Raw genomic sequence first — 23,933 nt, 5'->3', positions numbered from 1 at the left:
CACGGAGTGACAAATCCTAATCTCGATCTATGCCAACTCAACAAACACCATCGGAGACACCTGTAGAGCATCTTTATAATCACCCAGTTACATTGTGATGTTTGATAGCACACAAGGTGTTCCTCCGGTATTCGGGAGTTGCATAATCTCATAGTCTGAGGAACATGTATAAGTCATGAAGAAAGCAGTAGCAATGAAACTGCAACGATCATAATGCTAAGCTAACGAATGGGTCTTGTCCATCACATCATTCTTCTAATGATGTGATCCCGTTCATCAAGTGACAACACATGTCTATGGTTAGGAAACATAACCATCTTTGATAAACGAGCTAGTCAAGTAGAGGCATACTAGGGACACTTTGTTTTGTCTATGTATTCACACATGTACTAAGTTTCCGGTTAATACAATTCTAGCACGAATAATAAACATTTATAATGAAATAAGGAAATAAATAATAACTTTATTATTTCCTCTAGGGCATATTTCCTTCATTTGTGGTTCCACACTTCCTTTCAAAAAATATTTATATGCCTGTTACCATGTCCATCAGAACAAGCTAGGCGTTGGCCATGTTGATGCTCAAACTCTCGGTGATATGCGGACCGAGCAAAAAACGTCCCAGACCTTGCTCTATGCCACAAAGTCCTCCTCCATATAAACATTGAGAGGGATTTGTAATATTCTATAGACATCCACTTGCGAGAAAACATCCCTTATCAAACCTTCATCCTACTAACCTGTTTGTGGATTAATGAGTTCCTCCGCATATGTACAGGGAAGGAGCTCCCTTGTAAGCATTGGGGTCAATTGACCCTTGTGAAATTAGGTAATCCTTCATTAGTTTACTACTAATTACTATTCATTTGTAGAAGATGACCCCACTGTCATAGACATGACCCCATCAAACTTCTTTTCTGGCTTTGTCCCTGCATATGTAAGCATTGTTGCACCTCTAGGAGTAATGACTTTTCGTGACGGGCTGGATGGAATCCAAGGCTGCTGCCAAATATTTATATGTGCACCCGAACTAACTCTCCATATACGTACAACCCCTTTTAAATGTTTGTGTTCATGCAACAACACTCTGCCAGGTGTATGACAATCCCTTCTTCGAGCCAGCCCCTAAGATATTACCATCGGTGAAGTATTTAGCACTCACTACATGTGCACAAAAAGAATTCGGGTCCTGGATTAGTCGCTAACACTATTTTGCTAACATAGCAAGGTTTAAACTGAAGGAAATATGCCATAAAGGCAATAATAAAGTTGTTATTTTATATTTCTTTATTCATGATAAAGGTTTATTATTCATGCTAGAATTGTATTGATCGGAAACCTTGATACATGTGTGAATACATAAACAAACACTATGTCCCTAGTAAGCCTCTACTAGACTAGCTCGTTGATCAAAAATAGTTAAGGTTTCCTAACCATTGACATGAGTTGTCATTTGATAACAGGATCACATCATTAGGAGAATGATGTGATGGACAAGACCCATCCGTTAGCTTAGCATACTGATCGTTCACTTTTGTTGCTATTGCTTTCTTCATGTCAAATACATATTCCTTCGACTATGAGATTATGCAACTCCCGGATACCGGAGGAATGCCTTTTGTGCTATCAAACGTCACAACATAACTGGGTGATTATAAAGATGCTCTACAGGTATCTCCGAAGGTGTTTGTTGAGTTGGCATAGATCGAGATTGGGATTTGTCACTCCAAGTATCGGAGAGGTATCTCTGGGCCCTATCGGTAATACACATCATAAGCTTGCAAGCAAACGACTAAGGAGTTAGTCACGAGGTGATATATTACGGAACGAGTAAAGAGACTTGCCGGTAACGAGATTGAACTAGGTATGAAGATACCGACGATCGAATCTCGGGCAAGTAACATACCGATGGACAAAGGGAATTACGTATGTTGTCATAAGGTTCGACCGATAAAGATTTTCGTAGAATATGTAGGAGCCAATATGGGCATCCATGTTCCGCTATTGGTTATTGACCGGAGAGGTGTCTTGGTCATGTCTACATAGTTCTCGAACCCGTAGGGTCCGCACGCTTAACGTTCGTTGATGACATAGTATTATATGAGTTATGTATGTTGGTGACCGAATGTTGTTCGGAGTCCCGTATGCGATCACGGAAATGACGAGGAGCTCCGGAATGGTCTGGAGGTAAAGATTGATATATAGGATGATATGGTTAGGCCAAGGGGTTAAGCCCACGGGGCTTTAGGTTGGTGCAAAGGAGTTTTGCGGAGGCGAGGGGGCCAAATGCCGGAGACTCTGGCGTCTGGCCCAGGGCCAGACGCCAAGGACTGTGGCGTCTGGTCCTGGACGCCCGAGAAGGACTCTTCCTTGTGGGCAAAACCGACTTTGAGGAGGCTCTTTCTCCAGGTTTCGACCCCAGGGCTCAACATATAAATAGAGAGGCAGGGCTAGCACCCTGAACACATCAAGATACACCAAGTCGTGTGTTGGCAACCCCGTCCCTCTAGTTTATCCTCCTTCATAGTTTCCATTGTGCTTAGTGAAGCCCTGCGGAGATTTTTCTTCACCAACACCATCACCATGCCGTCGTGCTGCCGAAACTCATCTAGTACTTCCCCCCTCTTGCTGGATCAAGAAGGCGAGGACGTCATCAAGCTGAACGTGTGCCGAACGCGGAGGTGTCGTACGTTGGGTACTTGATCGGGACGGATCGTGAAGGTGTACGACTACATGAACCGCGTTGATAAACGCTTCCGCTTAGCGATCTTCAAGGGTATGAAGATGATCTTCCCTCTCGTAGCTATGCATCTCCATGGACAGACCATTGCGTGTGTGTAGAATTTTTTTGTTTTCCATGCAACGATTCCCAACAAAAACTGTGAAGGGTCTCTAAACCCCAAACCCCCTTTCTTCTTCGGAATGCACATTTTCCACCATGCCAATCAATGCATTTTCTTCTATTCCTCATTGCCTCCCCGCCAAAATCCTGACATTTCATCAATGATTGCCTTAGAGCATCTCTAGGAGACCCCGTATAACGCCGCGACCCGCAAAATAACCATCAAAATACGGGTCGGCACGGAAAATTCTGCCCGAGCAGACCCCGCAAACGCATCCGACCCGCAAAAGATTTTGCGGGGCACGGCAAAAGATCGCCCTCAACCTTTAGATTCACTGGGTGGGAGGCCAACCCGAGCTCGCCCCCTATCCGCAGCGAGATTTGGCGCGAGGGAAATTTTCGCGCGGCCGTTCCCGCTCGCCCTCCTTGGCTGCCATTGCCCCGCCACCGCGCGCTCTGGTCCATCTTCCCCGCCATGGAAGCCTCCGAGCCGTCCCTCCTCACCGTGGAAGTCGCACACGCGCAATCCCCTCCGGCGGATCTCGTCGCCGGCCATGTCGCCCCCGCCGTCGCCCAAGGCCCCAATGAGGGAGTCCTGGATTAGGGGGTCCTCGGGCGTCCGGCCTATGTGACGTGGGCCGGACTGATGGGCCATGAAGATACAAGACAGAAGACTCTCTCCCGTGTCCGGATAGGACTCTCCTTTGCGTGGATGGCAAGCTTGGCTTCGGGTATAAAGATTCCTTTCTCTGTAAGAGACTTTGTACAATCCTAGTCCCCTCCGGTGTCTATATAAACCGGAGGGTTTAGTCCATAGGGGCAATCACAATCATACAGGCTAGACTTCTAGGGTTTAGCCATTACGATCTCGTGGTAGATCAACTCTTGTAACCCTCATATTCATCAAGATCAATCAAGCAGGAAGTAGGGTATTACCTCCATCGAGAGGGCCCGAGCCTGGGTAAACATCGTGTCCCCCGTCTCCTGTTACCATCGACCTTAGACGCACAGTTTGGGACCCCCTACCCGAGATCCGCCGGTTTTGACACCGACATTGGTGCTTTCATTGAGAGTTCCACTGTGACGTCGAAAATAGGATCGATGGCTCGCCTTGTCATCAAGGACAGCATCACCTCCGGAGGAGCCCTAGCCTCAGGCCAAACCCTCCGGTTAGGCGACTTCACCATGATCGCCCGTTCGGCCGTTAAGCCGAAGGTGACCTCTCAGGTCATCGAAAATCGCCTCCGTGTTGACTCCGAATACTCCAAACGGATGGATCTGGCAGAGTTGTCGTCTTTAAATGAACTCCTGGATCGCATCGCCGCTATGGGGTCGCTACAGACTGTGATCAGATTGGGCTTAAACCCGATCAGAGAGAAATTAAATCTCCGCCAATCACCCATCAGATAGCGGTCGTAGAGGAGCAAAACAACGACTCTTCCCTTATGTTGAAGACGAACTATGTTCGGGTATCCGAGCTCGAACAGCCGGATACCTGTCTGCGGAACGACACTCCTAGCCCTCCGAATCTAGAGTCGGACGTTGGGCCCAAAAAATCAGTTGACATCCCGGAGCCCGAACTATCAAGCTCGGAAATTCTTCAAACTCCGGACTCCAAACTAGGTCAATGTTCGGATTTAAAGCCACCCACCCACCATAAGCAATATTCTCCAAGTAATTCCGGTCATCCGGATATATGCGACCTCACGTGCATACGACAGCAGTCTCATGAAACAGTCCATCACTTTTGGGCCAGGTTCCTCCTTGTCAAAGACAAGACTAAAGATTGCCGCGACGAGGACGCGATTTCAGTATTCTGCAATAATTGCATTGATGAAGGAATCCTCAACGCCATCAACCGCCGTCGCGTATTACACTTCGTCGACTTGGCAACTATAGTACAGAAGTACTGCGCAATCGAAAGCGCCTGGAAAACACAAACAGCTTGCTGGGAACCCCCGGTTTCCGCTCACCTCCCTTGGCGAGCAAAAAGGATGCACCCTCACGGGGCACCCGACCACATAGTGAAGAAAACTAAGCCCACTATAGCACGCGGAACCGTTCTGGAGGGATGGATCGATAGGCCATGCAAAATACACACGACACCGGATACCGTACCAACCCACAGCCTTAGAGCATGTTGGATACTCCGGCAAGTGGCCAAGAGCGGCGAGGATATCCTCACCAAAGAGCAACACCCCCGGGAGGGTGACGACCTTAGAGTATTGACGGTCTTCGAGACTTTCTCTTCAAACAATCGGCGCAAGAGAGCACTCCGCAACCTCGCCGAAGTCTGCCAAATCGCAGCAATAAACCCCTGGAACGACACGGCCATAACTTTCAATGCCAGTGACGCACCAAGACTTCCGACAGTCCAGGCACCAGCCGCCTTGGTCCTCAATCCAATTGTGGACGGCTTTCGGCTCACTAAAGTGCTCATGGACGGCGGCAGTGGGCTAAACCTCATTTATGAGGACACACTCAATAAAATGGAAATAGACAGGAGCCGCATCGAGCAGAGTAATACGACCTTCCAAGGAATAATTCCCAGCCGGGAGGCGCGGTGCGTGAGGAAAATCACACTTGACGTGGTATTCGGCACGCTGGAGAACTACCGGTCCGAAGAAATAACCTTCCAAGTGGCCCCTTTCAACAGTGGATATCATGCCCTGTTGGGGCAAGATGCGTTCACACGCTTTCAGGCCATACCTCACTACGGGTATATGAAGCTCAAGATGCCCGGGCCCAACGGTATTATCACTCTCGCCAGTGATCCGGACATAGCCCTCCGCGCCGAAAACAAAACCGCATCCCTGGCCCTCGAGGCACTGTCCGAGGCCCTCGTGGCCCAAGAGTTAACCGCACTATGCTCCACGGTGGACATGGACGATGTAATCCTTGATAAACGCCCCAAATCCACCTCTTTCAAACCAGTAGACGAAATAGTCAAATTTCAGGTCCACCCAATGGACCCCAAGAAGACAGCCTCCATCGGGGCACAACTGGACCCAGCGGTCGACGCCGCACTACGAGCGTTCCTACGCGAACTGGGACATATTCGCCTGGCACCCTTCTGATATGCCAGGGATCCCACGCAGGCTGGTCGAACACAGCCTCAATATATTGAAGGGATATAAACTGATCAAGCAAACATTGCGGCGCTTTTCCGAACCCAAACGACAAGCTATGGGGGAGGATCTAGCCAAGTTAATCGAGGCTGGATTCATCAGAGAAATAAAACACCCGGACTGGCTAGCAAACCTCGTGATGGTGCCAAAGAAGGATAAATCCTGGCGCATGTGCGTCGATTTTAAAGACCTCAACAAGGCCTGCCCTAAGGATCCCTTCCCCCTCCCTCGCATCGATCAAATCATCGATGCTACCGCAGGACATGGCTCACTATGTTTCCTCGACGCATACTCCGGATACCATCAAATCAAAATGAAGGAGTCCGATCAAGCTGCAATGGCATTCATTACCCCATACGGGCCTTTCTGCTTCAACACTATGCCCTTCGGGCTCAAAAACACCGGCACCACCTACCAACGCATGATTCAAACATGCCTGGAGAAACAAATCAGCAAGACAGTTGAAGCATATGTGGATGATGTAGTCATCAAGACTAGGCACATCGAGTCACTAATAGACGACCTGCGTCTCACATTTGACAACCTTCGCACATATGACATCAAGCTCAATCCGGAAAACTGTGTTTTCGGCGTTCCCGCTGGAAAACTGTTGGGCTTCATCGTTTCCAATAGAGGAATTGAGGCAAATCCAGCCAAAATCCGGGCTTTGTCGCTATTGGCTATACCAACAGACCTTAAGCAGGTCCAAAAACTAGCAGATGTGTGGTAGCTTTAAGCCGCTTTATCTCCAGATTAGGAGAAAAAGCATTGCCACTTTATCGCCTTCTCCGACGCACCGACCACTTCGAGTGGACGGATGCGGCAATGGCTGGACTGGAAGAAATAAAGGCTCTTTTAGCGAGCAACCCAATCCTGGCCGCGCCGAGCGTCGGCGAACCAATGCTATTATACATCTCTGCAACACACCAGGTGGTGAGCGCGGTGCTCGTCGTTGAGCGAGAGGAGGACGGACATAAATTCCCACTCCAAAAACCGGTATACTACGTATCCACTGTCCTCACACCATGCAAATCATTGTACCCTCATTACCAAAAGATAGCATATGCGGTCTTCATGGCATCCCGGAAGCTACGACACTACTTCCAAGAGTGCTCGATCAAGGTGGCTTCCGAAGTACCACTCAATGATATAATAAACAACCGCGACGCTACGGGTCGGATTGCTAAGTGGGCCATTGAGCTCCTGCCATTCGATATAACATACAGACCACGCTGGGCCATCAAATCCCAAGTATTGGCCGACTTCGTCGCCGAATGGACAGAGGACGATCTCCCTAAAAAGTACGGCACATATTCCAACTGGGTCATGTACTTCGATGGCTCTAAAATGCTGGCCGGTTTAGGAGCGGGCATCGTTTTAACGTCCCCCACTGGAGACACAGTCCAGTACGTACTCCAAATATTATACACAGACTCCAACAATGCAGCCGAATACGAGGCCTTATTGAACGGTCTTCGGATGGCTACCTCCATGGGCATACAATGCTTGGAGGTGCGCGGGGATTCAAATCTCACAATATCCCAAATAAATGGAGACTTTTACGCCAAAGATCCAAAGATGGCGGCCTATCGCAACGCTGTACTCAAAATATCAGCTCGGTTCGAGGGACTCGAGTTTCATCATGTGGCTCGGGAAAGCAATCAAGCGGCGGATGTCCTTGCTCGCATGGGCGCCAAGCATGACCCCGTCCCGCCTAACATCTTTTCGGAAAGGCTCTTCAAGCCATCCGTGGTATGGCAGGGTGAGAGCGGCAACACTAGTCCGGATCCGATTATACCCCCAGATTCCGAACACTATACCGATGTCATTGGGGGCTCAGCCACCGAAATAACACCATCGGTCCATATAATAATGGCAATAATTGCCCCATGGGCCGAACCTTTCTTGGCCTACCTTAATAGGCGAGAGCTCCCTGAGGACCAGAATGAGGCTCGCTGCATTGTTCGGCGCTCGAAAGCCTACAAGGTCCATGACGGAGAGCTCTACAAGAAAAGTGCTACCGGAGTTCTTCAAAGATGTATCTCCGAAGAAGAGGGACGACAACTCCTGGCTGAAATACATGCTGGTCTCGGAGGTCACCACGCCGCAACCCGGGCCCTTGTAAGTAAGGCCTTCCGTACAGGTTTCTTTTGGCCGACGGCCCGAGCAGATGCACAGGACTTGGTCCAACACTGCGTCGGATGCCAGCTCTTCGCCAATCAAAGCCATATGCCGCCTACCGCTCTACAAACGATCCCCATTACTTGGCCTTTTGCGGTCTGGGGGCTTAATATGGTTGGACCCCTTAAAGGGGGAAGCCATAAGAAAAAATATCTGCTAGTCATGGTAGATAAATTCACAAAATGGATAGAGGCCAAACCAGTAAAAATGGCTGAATCTGGACCGGTGATAGACTTTATATCCGGTGTCATGCACCGTTATGGTGTCCCACATAGCATCATCACCAATAACGGCTCCAATTTCACAGCCGATGAAGTAAAATACTGGTGCGCTAAATTGGGCGTTAAGCTCGATTACGCCTCGGTCAATCACCCACAAACAAACAGTCAAGTCGAACGAGCTAATGGTCTTATTATGAGTGGCATTAAGCCCAGACTAGTGCGGTCGCTGAAAGAATCAGACAAGCACTGGGTTGAGGAGCTCGACTCCGTACTCTGGGGGCTGCGGACCACGCCCAATCGCACTACCGGATACACACCATTCTTCATGGTGTACGGCGCAGAGGCCGTTTTGCCCTGCGACATCATTCATGACTCACCTCGAGTGCGCATGTACGAGGAGAGAGAGGCCGAGCTCGATCGGCAGGACAGTTTCGATGCCCTGGAGGAGGAGCGTGACATTGCAAAAGCCTGTTCTGCATTCTATCAACAACAGGCTCGCAGATACCAAAGCAGAGAAGTGCGAGCCAAGACTTATAATGTTGGTGAACTCGTTCTACGCCTGCCAGAAAAGAAAAAGGACAAACACAAGCCCAAGTGGGAGGGTCCCTTCATCATAGATGAGGTTCTCACTGGAGGAGCATACCGCCTACGTGATGCATCTGACAATCTCCTAGAGCCTGCGTGATGCATCTGACAATCGCGTGAGGTTCTCACTGAACTCGTTCTACGCCTGCCAGAAAAGAAAAAGGACAAACTCAAGCCCAAGTGGGAGGGTCCCTTCATCATAGATGAGGTTCTCACTGGAGGAGCGTACCGCCTGCGTGATAAATCTGACAATCGCCTAGAGCTGAACCCGTGGAATGCCGCAAGACTCCGAAGATTCTACGCCTAGAGCCGTACTCTTTCTTCGTTCTTCTTCTCCCTTTGTTTCCATTTTTACTCTCTTTGCTTTTTTCTCTAGCTCAATAGCTATTGTGCGGCCAAGCCGCACACCTATGGTGTGCACATCCTTAAATGTATACAATCATAATACCTCGGGGCTTCTTTTACATAAGCTTATTATTATTTTCCGAGCATCAAGCTCAGCACATATGTGTCCTCTTGCGCATATGTACCTTTTCTTCGCTATTATATGCATCGTTATGACTTAAGTTTTTGCCAAGCTAGGTTGCCTGGCTCCTGTGCTTATGCCCTATGTTCCCGTTAGTTCGGCTAGGGCATAAAGGGAGCACCTCTGCGATTGTTACAGCCGGGTCATCCGGACGTGTACCTCAGACTGGGTGAAGCCGAAAGCTAGCGTTCTTAAGGGAATATTCGGTCGGCGGACTAAAGATGTTTTACACTTGTTATACTATGAACCCCCCCCCCAGACGTTATGTATACTGCGATTTTTTCAATCACAGTTCGGACATGCATACTAACGCATGTCTGCCCAAGGAAAGGAACCCTTAACGGAACTATTCTCCCTGGAGATGTTTCTTACAATCAACATGTAATATAACATAGCTAGTGGGATACAACTTGTCTGTTCAAGCAACTATGACCCCTACGCCTGGTTTCCATGCGTACCCCGGTCTATATTCCGAGCGGGTATTCGGAAGAACTCTGCACCTTCGGGTCCAGAGGTCGAAGCGAAAAGGTCTGCCATGACAATCGTTTTACAATCCGGCTAGGGACAAATTTGTCAATTGAAGTACATAGTCACTTGGACTCAAACACTTCTTCCTCTATGCCATCCAACAGGCTATCTAGCTTACAATCCTATTGGGAATACTTGGCGGCTATCTTTACCTGGTCATATACCAGACTAACTGGAACTTCTTTTCCATCTGAACCCAACGGTCCGACCCGGGCCATATGATTCGGATCAAGCTTGGTGTACCGTGTTTTTACCATGGCCCAGGCCTCTCACGCGCCTTCTCGGCAGGCCGATATCTTCCATAATCGGAAGCGCCACCGAGCTCCTTGGAATAGCTTCACAAGCTCCTCCATACTTCATGGAGGAGAGGCGGATGGCCACAAAGCTTTACCAATGCTCCGCATTGCCTGCCGAGCTCGCTCGTGCAGTTGGGACAGATCTTGCAGCTAGTCGCCTTGAGAGCCGGACATTTCCTCTTCGGGACGGCCGGTCAGCATACCTATAGACATAAATCTGTTAGATCATTTCTTTGTTGAATTACACGAAGATAAGTTCAAAAGCGTACTAAATATGCCGCCTCGTAGCCTCCTATTCTCCTTGACAGCGTCAGCTAGCTGGGCTCGCACATCTTTTAGCTCTTCGCCCAGTAGGGTATTGGAGTCCTGGAGCTTGTTCTTTTCATCCCTGACCCGTGTCAGCACACGTTCGCCTGCGGCCAGTTGCCTTTTGGCCTCTCGTTCGCCCGCATGCGCGACTTTCAGTTCCCCTTCCAGTTGATCTGCTGATCCTGTCATCGAAAACGCAAACAGTATTAACATTACTGGTATATCATTACATTTTTCTGGATGGAAGGGAATATTACCAGGCGTTGCCTTCTTGGATTTCTCCAATTCTGTGGTAACCGCAGCCAGCGGGGTCTGACACTTTTCCAGCTCTTGGGACAACAGGCTATTCCTCTCCGTGAGTGCCTGATTATACGATGATCCTTAAATCAGTTGTACCATCTGCTTCAAGTCTCGGGGGCTACTGGTATATGATTAGCAAATCTGTACTTACCCGCATATCTTATAAATGCTGGTCCGTGGCTCTGGCGAGCCCATCCCGAGCAGCTCAGATGTATGCATCGGCCGAGCTGAAGGCATTAAATGCCTCTTTTGAAAAGCCGGGGTCACGGAGAGCGGCCTTCAAGCGCCGATGATTCATGGCACTCTACACTTCAGAATTCGTAACGGACATATCATCTGAATCCTCTACGAAAGGACAATTCGGCATCACTCCCGTGTTAGCATCCGTCCTTAAGGCAGGATCTGGAACCTGACAGGTGGAGGCACGACCGGCAGGATCCCCGGACATAGTCCGGCGAATGCTCTTCCTGATAAGACGCAGTGGACAATGTCACGGTTCGATGTGACGGCCAAGGGGTGTATTTAAAAAGCTATACCTCTTTGATGAAGGCCCGGTCGTGTTTTCATTTGCCTTCCTCTTCGAAGGCTTGCCCGTCGCGGGCGTTGCTCTCTTATGAGTCGCCTCCGATGCAGCATGGCTCGCCGAACGCCTCCCCTTTGGAGCACGAGACAGTGCGGTGGTTGAGGCAGAATGAGGAAGCTCTTTCGGAGGAGATGTCTCATGATTACTTACATGTGAGGCAGGAAGGAGGCTGGGATAGTCGGCTATGATGGCCACTTTTGTGCCGTCATAGCTCACCTAGTAAAATACTCCCTCCTCAAGCTCTACAAATATGTCCGGATCCTCTTCAAATCCGGGGTCAAGGTCCCGGTTATGGTTCTCCGGCTGTGGAGCGGGGCTATAGATCCCCTCAATGGCCTTTCGCCATTCCTGTTACAAATGGACGGGTTAGTGTCAATCGAAATTAACTCAGGGGGAGGATTGAGTAAAGCGGTGGGATTAAAACTCACCCAGCTAGGAGGATTGTACATGGAAAATCCATCTTGGCGTTTAAGGCGAGAGAACTCCTCTTTCTCCCCTTTGTACAGTTCGGCCAACATTTTTGCCAAAGCGGCGGGTGTGTCCGGACCCTTCCGTCCGCAGCGTGAGGCGTCGTCTTCCCCATTATAGTGCCACATAGGGAGCCCTCTGAATTGGAGCGGCTGGACACCCCGCACTATGGAAGTCACCATTACCTCGATTATTGATAATCCGGACTGGGCGAGTGTCCTTATCTTGCCCATTAATTGATGGACTTCCGTGCTATCTTCCTCCTCGAGGCTCCGAGGGCGCCAGCTATGGCGTTTCTTCAATGGAGCACTGGAAAATTCGGGAAGACCCATGCGGATTGGGTCGGGGAGAGCGACGTCCTCAATATAGAACCACTCTGAGGGCCACTCTTTGGATGCCTTCTTCGGTGTGCCGGATAAGTATCCGGTCCCGGCTATGCGCCATACTTCGGCGCCGCCCACCTCGAATACCGATCCCTCTTGGGTGCGAGGGACGAGGCAAAATAGCTTTCTCCATAAATCAAAATGGGCCTCACAGCCTAGGAATAGCTCGCAAAGAGCAACAAATCCCGCGATATGCAGGATTGAGGCTGGTATGAGGTTGTGCAGCTGGAGGCCATAATACTCCAGGAGTCCTCGGAGGAAGGGGTGGATTGGAAACCCGACGCCCCTCAACAAGTAGGAAACGAAGCACACCTGTTCCCCCTGGCTGGATTGGGGAAATTTTCCGCCAGGGTTTCGCCAGAGAAGGAGGTCAATCCTGCCCGAACAGGTACTAGATCCGCGGGGGGAAGGAATCCCTGCGTTTGAAGCTTGACCAGCTGATCATGGGATACTGAGCATCTCTCCAGTCGCCTTTTTCGGAGCCGTGGGGGCGGTAAGAAGAGCTGGGAACGCTAGCCATGTTGGAATGGTTTCTCCTGGCAAGCTCTAAGGATTTTCCGCTGAACGTGGAATGGGATCTGAGATCCAATCTCTTTAAATAGATGCCTTTCTTGCATGGCCGGGGTGTTATGTGCAAAGAATACCATGACCTCTCGCATTCGCTCGACACGTGGAAGCAGAAGCAATGGAGGCACAGAAGCCGAAGGGCATGACATTAAATCGCAAGCCGAATACAGCTCTCTAAGTCAGGTGCTTTGAAGTAGTCGGAGGAGGAACCCGACTTGCAATGCCGAAGACAATCTGCGCGCTAGATACATCGTCATTGAAGCCTGGTTCGGGGGCTACTGAGGGAGTCCTGGATTAGGGGGTCCTCGGGCGTCCGGCCTATGTGACGTGGGCCGGACTGATGGGTCGTGAAGATACAAGACAGAAGACTCTCTCTCGTGTCCGGATAGGACTCTCCTTTGCGTGGATGGCAAGCTTGGTGTTCGGATATAAAGATTCCTTTCTCTGTAACCGACTTTGTACAACCCTAGTCCCCTCCGGTGTCTATATAAACCGGAGGGTTTAGTCCATAGGGGCAATCACAATCATACAGGCTAGACTTCTAGGGTTTAGCCATTATGATCTCGTGGTAGATCAACTCTTGTAACCCTCATATTCATCAAGATCAATCAAGCAGGAAGTAGGGTATTACCTCCATCGAGAGGGCCCAAACCTGGGTAAACATCGTGTCCCCCGTCTCCTGTTACCATCGACCTTAGACGCACAGTTCGGGACCCCCTACCCGAGATCCGCCGATTTTGACACCGACACCCAACGCGCCTACCCGCAAGCGGCAGGGCAACATTGTCATGCAGGGCGGCAATCTGGCTGGCCCCGCTAGAAAGGCACGCGCACCGCCGCCGCTGCGCGATCTGCCCGGCCGCCGGCGGAGAAGGTGAGCAAGGTTTCGGGCGTGAAGCGGAAGAAGGTTCCTACGAAAAGGCCAGCGCCTCTGTCCACTCCCTCTGCCCCGGCGAGATGTTCCCCGACGATGCCGTTGAACGGCGCTGCTTCCACCGCAGGCGAGGTGTTCGATGAAATGGCCGGAAGGTATGCATCTTCGATCTCTTGTTCTTGCTTCGCTTTTCGCCATAGTGGTTGTTCATTGACTTGATGTCACTCAATGTAGCGGTGGTTCGAGCAACGCCACTGCCGAGTTCGTGAACTTGTTGGACACCAACACCGTCGACATCGATCAAGCCCCGTTCGCTGATTTCGATTACAATGAAATGGAGGGTGGTGTGGATGATCACGCTGGTGAAGATGAAGTGGAGGAGGTAGATGAGGGGGCATATGAGCAAGCGCAAGCAAAAAAAACGTGAGATCGAAGAACTACACTATCTTGGAAGATCAAATCTTGATCAAGGCTTGGAGTACGGTGTCTCTTGATGCTTGCACGGGTATGTCTCAAACCTCCAAGAGATATTGGCAAAGAATCAAAGATCGATACTTCCGCATGATGGCCAAGTATCCCAATAGGATACCACGGACCTTTCGGTCACTCCAAGGTCGTTGGGACGTGATCAAGCCGATTTGTAGCCGTTGGGCAGCTTGCTTGGAACAAGTTCACAATGCACCTCCAAGTGGAACCGTGGAATCCGACTATGTGAGTTCGTTTCCACATCCCAAGTTGTGCACATCATTTGCATCATTTGATTTTGCTTTAAATGTGTAGGACAAAATTGCCCAACAAAGATACAAAGACATGGAAGCTTCCGAAGGCAAGTTTTTTAAACTTGAGCATTGTTGCGATATGCTCAAAGAGTGCGAGAAGTGAAAGTTGATTGACAAAGAATCCCCACCGAAGAGAGGTTCACTTACGAACATGGATGAAGATGAAGATGATATGGCCCAAGAAACTTGAACAAGCCCGATGGTGACAAGAAGTCAAAGGAGAAGATCAAGAGGGAACACGAAGCATCGAGCTTGCGGGACAAGATAGATGCCATGGTGCAATCAAATGAGTTGATGTTAGCGAAGACCTTGGAGACAAAGAAGAAAGAGTTGGCCGAGAAGAAGGCACGAGAGAAGCAAGAGATGTGGCAATTGCTCAAGGACGAGGGGTTGCGCAAGGCGGCCATTGAGGAGAGAAGAGCACGTACTGCTGAGAACAAAGCCATGTCCAAGCTTCTTGCCGAAGAAATAGGATCATGGCATTGAACCGCAATGACATGGACGACATCACCAAAGAATGACATGATATGGCAAGGAGAGATATCTTGAAGAGGAGGATGCTTGCTTCGGCTGGTGCATGTTACAGTGCCGACGATGTTTTCTCATCGGGATTTGGAACCAATATCGCCGATGCATTTAGTGTGCCCGCCGGTCATTTCGGTGCCGGAGTTGGAACAAGTGCCGGCGATGGATTCGGGGGCGGCGATGACCTCGATGGAGGTGTTGCGGAGTGAAGAGCGACCAAGATGATGACAAACGTGATCGTTTTGCAAGTCCTTTTGCGTTTGTCCTACAAAACTATGCTTTTATTTGTGCGCAAACTATGTTTTATTGTTTGAATTTGAACTCATTTATCGGAATCGCTGTCAAATTCGCTTATTGGGGATTTTCGGTTTGCGGGTCGAAGCGGCGGCGCCCGAGCAGACCCCGTGTAGCCGACCCGTAAAAGAGCATGTTCTGCGAATATCTTTTTTTACGGGTCCGTTTGCGGGGTCTCACTCTGCCTTCGCCCGCGCCGACCCGCAAAGCCGTTTTTCCGCGAATTGTAAACGCGTTTTGCGGGTTGGTGTTATACGGGGTCTGCCAGAGATGCTCTTACAAATTCCTATAGGCAACTTAACCACTCACATAGCATTGGAGGAAATAGCCTGTGCTACACATTTCAGTAATATCTCCTCTCCCTGCATAGATAGAATCTTTTCCTTCCAGCTCTAATATGCTGGATTTGTCATTACTTACCAGCTGCCCTACTGCTACATTATGTATCCAATATATGTTTAAGGGTACTTGCACATTGTGTATTTGTCTTCATCAAAATCAGCGAGTCATCTGCAAAGAGAAGATTAGAAATAGTTGGAGCACTCCTGCTCAAAGGACACATAAAATTCGCTGAGAGAAAGGGAAATGAGAGAACAAAACTGTCATATGTTCAGACTTTTTCCCTAAAATAAAAAAAAATGTTCAGACTTAATCTGTTGGGCAGGTCGGACATCTGCGTCATCGTGTAATAACTAGCAGTACTATGTTATTTGATGGTTTTGGATAGCCTACCAGCCTTACCGCATGACACGTTTTATACAGTCGAAACTGTAAGCAAGTGGCAGACCCTTTTATTTTAATGAAATAATACGTAAACTTTGCATATTCGCGAAAAGCGGCTGCTGCTGAACCTACTACTGCTCGTTTATGCTGCCAAATCCAATACCAATGCAGAACATCGCATACACGCAGACGACAACGGCAAAGTGCGGCGCGCAGTACTTGTGCACAGTCATTCTCCCTGAAAAGTTGAGCTGGATATTCTACGCTACGAGTATATACGGCACGAGCAGGTGAGGCGGCGAGTACGCACCCACGTCCGCCAATCGCCAGCCGAGTTATCCCTGGCAGCCGCCAACGTACCTGGCTGGCACGACGGACGGGCGTACGCCAATACGGCTCAACAGCACCAGAAGCGTACATACTCCCGCCAATACGGCTCAACAGTATGTGGTATGTACGCAGAGTGCCAGTACATACCACATACTGGCACTCTGCGTACACCGCGTGTCGACAGCGTAGCGAGGCCCACATACAGAGATTAGGAGTGGTGGGCACTGATGACAGGCAGAGAGGGAAGCAGTTGGGCATTGGTCCATTGTTGAAACCAAAACAAACCAAACGCGGGTTGCAGCTTCAGGAATACAGTATGCCCCAACCCCAACTGCCCTGCTGCCTCGTCGAGACGCCGACCAGCCGCGCACCCACTCAATCACCCATCGGTCCATGGCTCCATGCATTATCCGTCCATGCCGTGTATGCCTTGCGTGCGTCTCGCTGTCACGTGTTGTACAAAAATAGTCCTGCCCCGGGCGGGGGTGGGGGTGGGTACGAAATTACCAACCATCCCAATCCAACCCAACCCAACCCACTCCCTCCCTCCCCTGTTTTCTTCCTCCCCTACCCCCACCCCCACCGCGCCGAGCACCACAGCGTGTATGCATGCAGTGCACCGCTGTTGCCGCCGCTGCACCACGCTCTCAATATAGGAGTCGCTAGGCTACCGGCTACGCGTGGTACCAGCCCTAAAACTACTGCTACAAGTGGTATGGTATTCTACTATTCTCCCCACGCCGCAGGTCGCCGCTTGCCTTGCCTAGCCACTCTCTGCCCCCTCTCCTTCTAGCTCGCTCCCGGCCGATACCAAACTTGGCAACCCGTGGGTGGGCGGCTCGGCTGCTGCAGCATTAGCAGTACCTCTGTCTCCTCCGCTCCTGCTCCAGTTAAGGCTACCTCGCCTCCTCGCCGCCCGCCCGCCCGCCTGCCTTCCTCGCGCGCTAGCCAGCTAGCCCCGGGGCCCGGCCGGATTGATTGGTTGGTTCTGGAAGCGGCCGGCATGGGCAGCAGGGAGCAGCAGCGCGGCCGGAGGGACCGCTTCATCGTCATCCCCTTCGCCTCCTGCCGCTCCGCCGCCAGCGTCGACGTCGTCCAGTCCAAGAAGCCCCAAGGTACGCCGGTGAGCAGAGCTAGCTAGCTAGCGCGCTGTCTTGGTACCGTTTTGCCTCTTGCTCGTTGGCTGATCGATTGGATGTTGATGTTGGATTGGCGGCGCTGTACGTACGCAGGTGCTGGCGGTGGCGGCGAGGGGACATCGTCGGCGGCGGCGCCGGGGATTAGGCCGGCCAAGGGGGAGTCGCTGTCGCTGGTGGCGCGGCTGCTCCGGGGGTTCAAGAACCTGTCCCACCAGATCTTCGCGGTGTACGACGAGGAGGACGAGGAGGAGGAGGAGCCGGAGATGGTGATCGGGCTCCCCACGGACGTCAAGCACGTCGCGCACATCGGTTGGGACGGCAGCACCAGCACCACCTCCAGCGTCCGCTCCTGGAACCGCGCCGCCCCTCCTCCTGGCACCACCGCTCCGGCAGCCGCGTCGGCGTCCACCTCAGCCTCAGCCTCGTCCTCCTCCTCCGCCGCTCCTCCGCCGCCACAGGCGCAGCCACCGTCGCTGTCCGCGCGGCAGTTCGAGCTCGCCATGGCCGCGCAGGCGTCCGCCGCCACCACGGAGACCACAGCCAGCACCAGCGGCGCCGGCCGGCGCCACCGCCACTACAGCTAGCGGCGACGTCACCAGGCGGGGCGTGATTAAGCCGAGCGTGAATCTGGACGGCGGGTGGTGGGTCGTGCCGTCGTCACGAGCCCTTGTCTCTTGCTCCCCGAATTATCACCAGTTTCCCGTCAGAGCGAGCGATCCGTGTGTTCCCTTGTGTACGTAGCCATGGCGTGGCGCCATACTTTTTTCCCGGGGATTTTTTGTTCGCTTCCTGCTTGTTTTACATACATGGTCACTGCCGAATCCTGATACTGTAACCGGAGTGATATTTTACTCGCTAAACTTTGGCCGGTGCCCCTCGTCGTCGCGTCACCTTTTTCTCGGTCGCCTCGGCGGTTCTCGTCCGGCCTGGGTGGCCGCGCACGTGAACCCGCCGCTCGCGCCGGCGCGCCCCAGCGTCGCCGGTTCGGCCTTTTCCTCTCCGCTTCGATCGCCGCGACCGGCCGGCAGCGCGGCACGGCGCGCCCAACTACGCGTGTGCGCGCTCACGTACGCGATCAATGGGTTGTCGACGCACTGCGCCCGTCGACGTCCGGTGGCCGGTGCATGCACGGGCGGGGCGCCGGTCGCCGGGGGAGCGTGCACGCGGGCATGTGGAGGCCGTTTGTTGCAGCTCGCGGAGACGACGGTCGCTGTCCTATCCATCTGTCGGGTTCGGCTGCTAGCGCGATACGGCGGGCTCTGCTATCGAGCAAGCTGGATGGATGGGATATCGTATCATCGGCTCACGAGCAGGGGCGGCGAAATCCTCGCCGATGTGAGCGAATCCATGTCCACTTTTCACAGTGCGCAGGCTGCAAGCACAACAAGGTTTGTTGTTCGTCCTGGTCATGAGTTGGTGCGGTACTGCATGTGTCACGTCAACCACTGACCGATGTGCGCAAATCTTTTCCCCTACTTCTCCTCCCCACCGGCGGCCAAATTTTTGTGTTTTGACCCTTTTGTCAAACAAAATCAGGATCTGACCCCCTTTAAAAAAATTCGACATCTGACCCTTTTGCTACCGTCAAAGGTCTCGACGGTAGGGTCACGCAGGCTACCGCCAGGGCTTCTGGCGGTGGCATGGACGGCCCACTGCCGTTACCTAACAGCCAGCGCAACACCCTACCACCGCAGGTCTTGGCGGTAGGGTGACTTACCCTACCGCCCTATGGCTTGGCGGTAGGGTCATGTGGGTTTAGGTTTTTGAATGTTTTATTGATTGTTTGTTTTGTCACAGGTTTCACATAGTTTCACAAATAGCAAAATATGAGCTCACATGTTAATAAAGGTTCGACATAACAAATATCAAACAGTTTACACATAGATTCATAAGTAGTAAATAGCAAATAGCAAACTTGTCCACATAGTTTGACAACCTCAACTAACGCAAGTAATTTCGCAAAAAACTTTCGCAAAGCCAACAAACGATGCAATAAGTTCTTAAGACAAGTTTATAGGGCGGATAAACCTCCTCCCCCCCCCTCGTATGTTAGGGCTGGCCGTGGAGACAGATACGGCAGCGGATCCACCGGTTTAGGCGGAGGCAAAACGCTGGTCGGCATCCGACCGTTCAAGCACTCCCACCTTGCCTTGCCCGCTGGAGTTTTCGCCTCCGCCCTTCCCCAGCTGATGATATCGAACGCCGATGCACTTGGGGGCGGCGTCCTGGCTCTCTCCCCCGCATTGCTCTCGAAGTAGATCCTCCGATCCAAATTGCGCAGCTTCCAGTTGGAATGCTGCTTGGCAGCTTCAATTGTCCCTTCCCGGTGTTCACGGGAGATAGTTGGATCTCCCTCCATCTCTGCAGTCACTCTCTTCAACTTCTTCACACTCTGCGACCAACACTTCACATCTTCGGAGATCCGTTCTGCCCTCTCGTGCCACCGCACTGCCCTCGTCGCCTCTAAGAACTCGTCTGCAAAACCTCCCACTGAAGGAAATATGCCCTAGAGGCAATAATAAAGTTATTATTTATTTCCTTATATCATGATAAATGTTTATTATTCATGCTAGAATTGTATTAACCGGAAACATGATACATGTGTGAATACATAGACAAACAGAGTGTCACTAGTATGCCTCTACTTGACTAGCTCGTTGATCAAAGATGGTTATGTTTCCTAGCCATAGACATGAGTTGTCATTTGATTAACGGGATCACATCATTAGGAGAATGATGTGATTGACTTGACCCATTCCGTTAGCTTAGCACTCGATCGTTTAGTATGTTGCTATTGCTTTCTTCATGACTTATACATGTTCCTATGACTATGAGATTATGCAACTCCCGTTTACCGGAGGAACACTTTGTGTGCTACCAAATGTCACAACGTAACTGGGTGATTATAAAGGTGATCTACAGGTGTCTCCGAAGGTACTTGTTGGGTTGGCGTATTTCGAGATTAGGATTTGTCACTCCGATTGTCGGAGAGGTATCTCTGGGCCCTCTCGGTAATGCACATCACTTAAGCCTTGCAAGCATTGCAACTAATGAGTTTGTTGCGAGATGATGTATTACGGAACGAGTAAAGAGACTTGCCGGTAACGAGATTGAACTAGGTATTAAGATACCGACGATCGAATCTCGGGCAAGTAACATACCGATGACAAAGGGAACAACGTATGTTGTTATGCGGTTTGACCGATAAAGATCTCCGTAGAATATGTGGGAGCCAATATGGGCATCCAGGTCCCGCTGTTGGTTATTGACCGGAGACGTGTCTCGGTCATGTCGACATAGTTCTCGAACCCGTAGGGTCCGCACGCTTAACGTTACGATGACAGTTTTATTATGAATTTATGAGTTTTGATGTACCGAAGGAGTTCGGAGTCCCGGATGAGATCGGGGACATGACGAGGAGTCTCGAAATGGTCGAGACGTAAAGATCGATATATTGGACGACTATATTCGGACATCGGAAAGGTTCCGAGTGATTCGGGTATTTTTCGGAGTACCGGAGAGTTACGGAAATTCGTATTGCGCCTTAATGGGCCATACGGGAAAGGAGAGAAAGGCCCCAAAGGGTGGCCACACCCCTCCCCATGGACTAGTCCGAATTGGACTAGGGAGGGGGGGCGCCCCCTTCCTTCCTTCTCCTTCTCCCTTCCCTTCTCCTACTCCAACAAGGAAAGGAGGAGTCCTACCCCTTGGCGCGCCCTCCTCCTAGGCAGGCCGCCTCCCCCCTTGCTCCTTTATATACGGGGGCAGGGGCACCCCATAGACACAACAATTGATCTATTGATCTCTTAGCCGTGTGCGGTGCCCCCCTCCACCATATTACACCTCGATAATATCGTAGCGGTGCTTAGGCGAAGCCCTGCGTCGGTAGAACATCATCATCGTCACCACGCCGTTGTGCTGACGAAACTCTCCCTTAACACTCGGCTGGATCGGAGTTCGAGGGACGTCATCGAGCTGAACGTGTGCTGAACTCGGAGGTGCCGTGCGTTCGGTACTTGATCGGTCGGATCGTGAAGACGTACGACTACATCAACCGCGTTGTGTTAACGCTTCCACTTTCGGTCTACGAGGGTACGTGGAAAACACTCTCCCCTCTCGTTGTTATGCATCACCATGATCTTGCGTGTGCGTAGGAATTTTTTTGAAATTACTACGTTCCCCAACACCCACCACTGCAGAAACTCGGGGAAGGACTCGTACACGTACGGAAGTGGCAAGGCAGAAGGGTCGTGTTGGAGATGAATGGGCGATGGTTGCGCCACTGTTGCAGACCTAAACATATGGATGAATAACAAAAGTTCATCATTAACTAAATAAAATACATATATCAAGATGGGTCAAATGCAATATCATATCATATCATATTTACTCCAACCAAATCCACGACTTGCATGGTTGAGAAGTTGATGGTTCAACATTTGTAAAAAAATCTAAACCTAAACGTAGGTTTCATCAACTAGGGAGGGTTCCTCATATGGTGAAAAAAAACTAAACCTAGGGTTCATCACATTGCAATCATCTAGGTTCATTATATTAACTTGGGTTCATCATATCAACTAGGGATCCTCATGATTTTGAACATGAACATGAACCTTTTTTAGGCTACAAAACAGCGGATTGATTTGACTCAAACTAATTGGGAGATGGGAGGAGCTTACTTTCCTCTTTCCGAAGCCATCTCGATCCGCAAAATCCATGAATAAATGATGAAGATCAGAGGGGGAAAGTTGAGGTGATGAGAAAAGGGGTGAGAGGAAGAAGAAGGCGGCTGGGTGGGTGGGGATAAGTCGGTGGGGTGGGTTGGGGGCGGCGGCTGGGTTTATACATGCCCAAACCCTACCGCCAGGGCCGCCGGCGGTAGGGTTAGACAACCTACCGCCATAGGGCGCGGCGGTAGGGTCGGAGCATGTGTGCTATGTTTCTGTGACCAAAACAGCCAGCGGCTCAGCCGTAGGGTTGCACACCCTACCGCCAGGACTTTCGGCGGTAGGATCCTACCGCCAAAAGCCCTCAGCGGTAGGGTTGCACACCCTACACCAAGTTATACATAGCAAATTAACGAAACAGTTTTACGAGCAAATCCATATGGCTCATGAAGCAAACATGCAAGTTTTTAGTTCAACAACACGACAGCAACTTCAGTCCTTCCTTCCCCTCTTCGACGTTCAGTCCTCGTTATCCTTGGATCGCTTCTCGGCCGCCGTCTTCTTGCGGTGAGTAGGACGTGCTTTCTGAAACGGGGATGGACTCTTCCAATCCTTCTTCGGCACATTCCTCTTCTCAAGCTGTGTTGGCTGAGTTGCTGGAGGTCCGTCGTCATCATCGTACTCCTCCTCCTCATCGTCCTCTTCCTCTTCTTCACCATGTTCTTCTTCTGCGCCCTCTTCTTCATCTTCCTCTTCATCATCATCGTCCTCGCTCTCCTCCTCGTCATCTTGAACCGCCCTAGACGACGAGGCTGCATGGCTCGATGAAGCGAGGCTACGCATTGGTGCAGGAGGAAAAACATCCTCGGTGTTTGTAGCGCACCCAAGCAGGCCCACAAGTCGGCATGCTTTGTTGACGTATTTCTGCAATGATAATGAAACAGTGTGAACTTCTCCAATGTCCAATTTTTGCAAATGAACTTAAGAAGTTCGCCCAATCCTCGAGGGTCACGGTCATCTTCCCACATGGAAGATGAAAGTTGTGCGTCTCTGGCCGCCACCGGTTGATCAAAGCCGTGAGAGCTGAGTGGACGAGCGTCGGCGGCTTACGCTTGAACTGCAGGACGAAACCCAATAGTCGGGCTCTCCTAAAGAGCGGTGCGTACCACTCGTCGTACTCGATCTTAACCGTCGTCTTGTGAGCCCTCATCCGCAGTGGCGGCAGCATCTGTGAAAATAAATAACCAAAGTATAATTAGCATGGACATAATAGTTAGCAACTTGTTTTCATCAATTCGAAAGATTTGGTTTAAAATGGTAATTACCACTCCATTCTCAATGAAACGGGCACGGTGATGCTTGTCGAACCTAGGGTCAAGCATGGTGTACTTCATGCCGATGTCGTCCGCAAGAGGTGGCCTCCTAAAAGAATTGCATAAGCATATCAAACAATTTTTCAACATGAACTAGGGTTCATCAATAACTACGAAACATATTGATGCATAACAAAGGTTCATCACATCCAAGAAAACCTATGAGTTCAATCTTTGAATAATCATATATCAAGATTATCATGAACATGAACTAAATACAATACATATATCAAGAACTAAATAAAATACATATATCAAGATGCAATCACCATGGTTCAAATGCATCATATCATATTTCTCCAACAACATCCA

The 23,933-nt window shown here is 50.6% G+C and overlaps 1 protein-coding gene across 1 annotated transcript; it reads left to right on the top strand.

Moving 5' to 3' along the window:
* Positions 1–17,031: 17,031 nt before the first annotated feature.
* Positions 17,032–18,458, top strand: LOC109736960 (uncharacterized). The gene is made up of 2 exons (XM_020296175.4): positions 17,032–17,557; positions 17,675–18,458. Exons 1-2 carry the CDS (start codon positions 17,446–17,448, stop codon positions 18,163–18,165), a joined length of 603 nt encoding a protein of 200 aa, XP_020151764.1. The 5' UTR covers positions 17,032–17,445; the 3' UTR covers positions 18,166–18,458.
* Positions 18,459–23,933: the final 5,475 nt, after the last annotated feature.

This window comes from Aegilops tauschii, chromosome 3 (assembly GCF_002575655.3).
Source record: "Aegilops tauschii subsp. strangulata cultivar AL8/78 chromosome 3, Aet v6.0, whole genome shotgun sequence".
In the NCBI taxonomy this organism is placed as follows: Eukaryota; Viridiplantae; Streptophyta; class Magnoliopsida; order Poales; family Poaceae; genus Aegilops; species Aegilops tauschii.
This window is presented reverse-complemented; position numbering and strand designations above follow the sequence as displayed.

Excerpts from the sequence above, each read along its gene's own strand:
- LOC109736960 (XM_020296175.4), top strand. The coding sequence starts at position 17,446 with ATGGGCAGCAGGGAGCAGCAGCGCGGCCGGAGGGACCGCTTCATCGTC. Across the intron at positions 17,558-17,674 it reads CCAGTCCAAGAAGCCCCAAG|GTGCTGGCGGTGGCGGCGAG; the intron begins GTACGCCGGTGA and ends GTACGTACGCAG.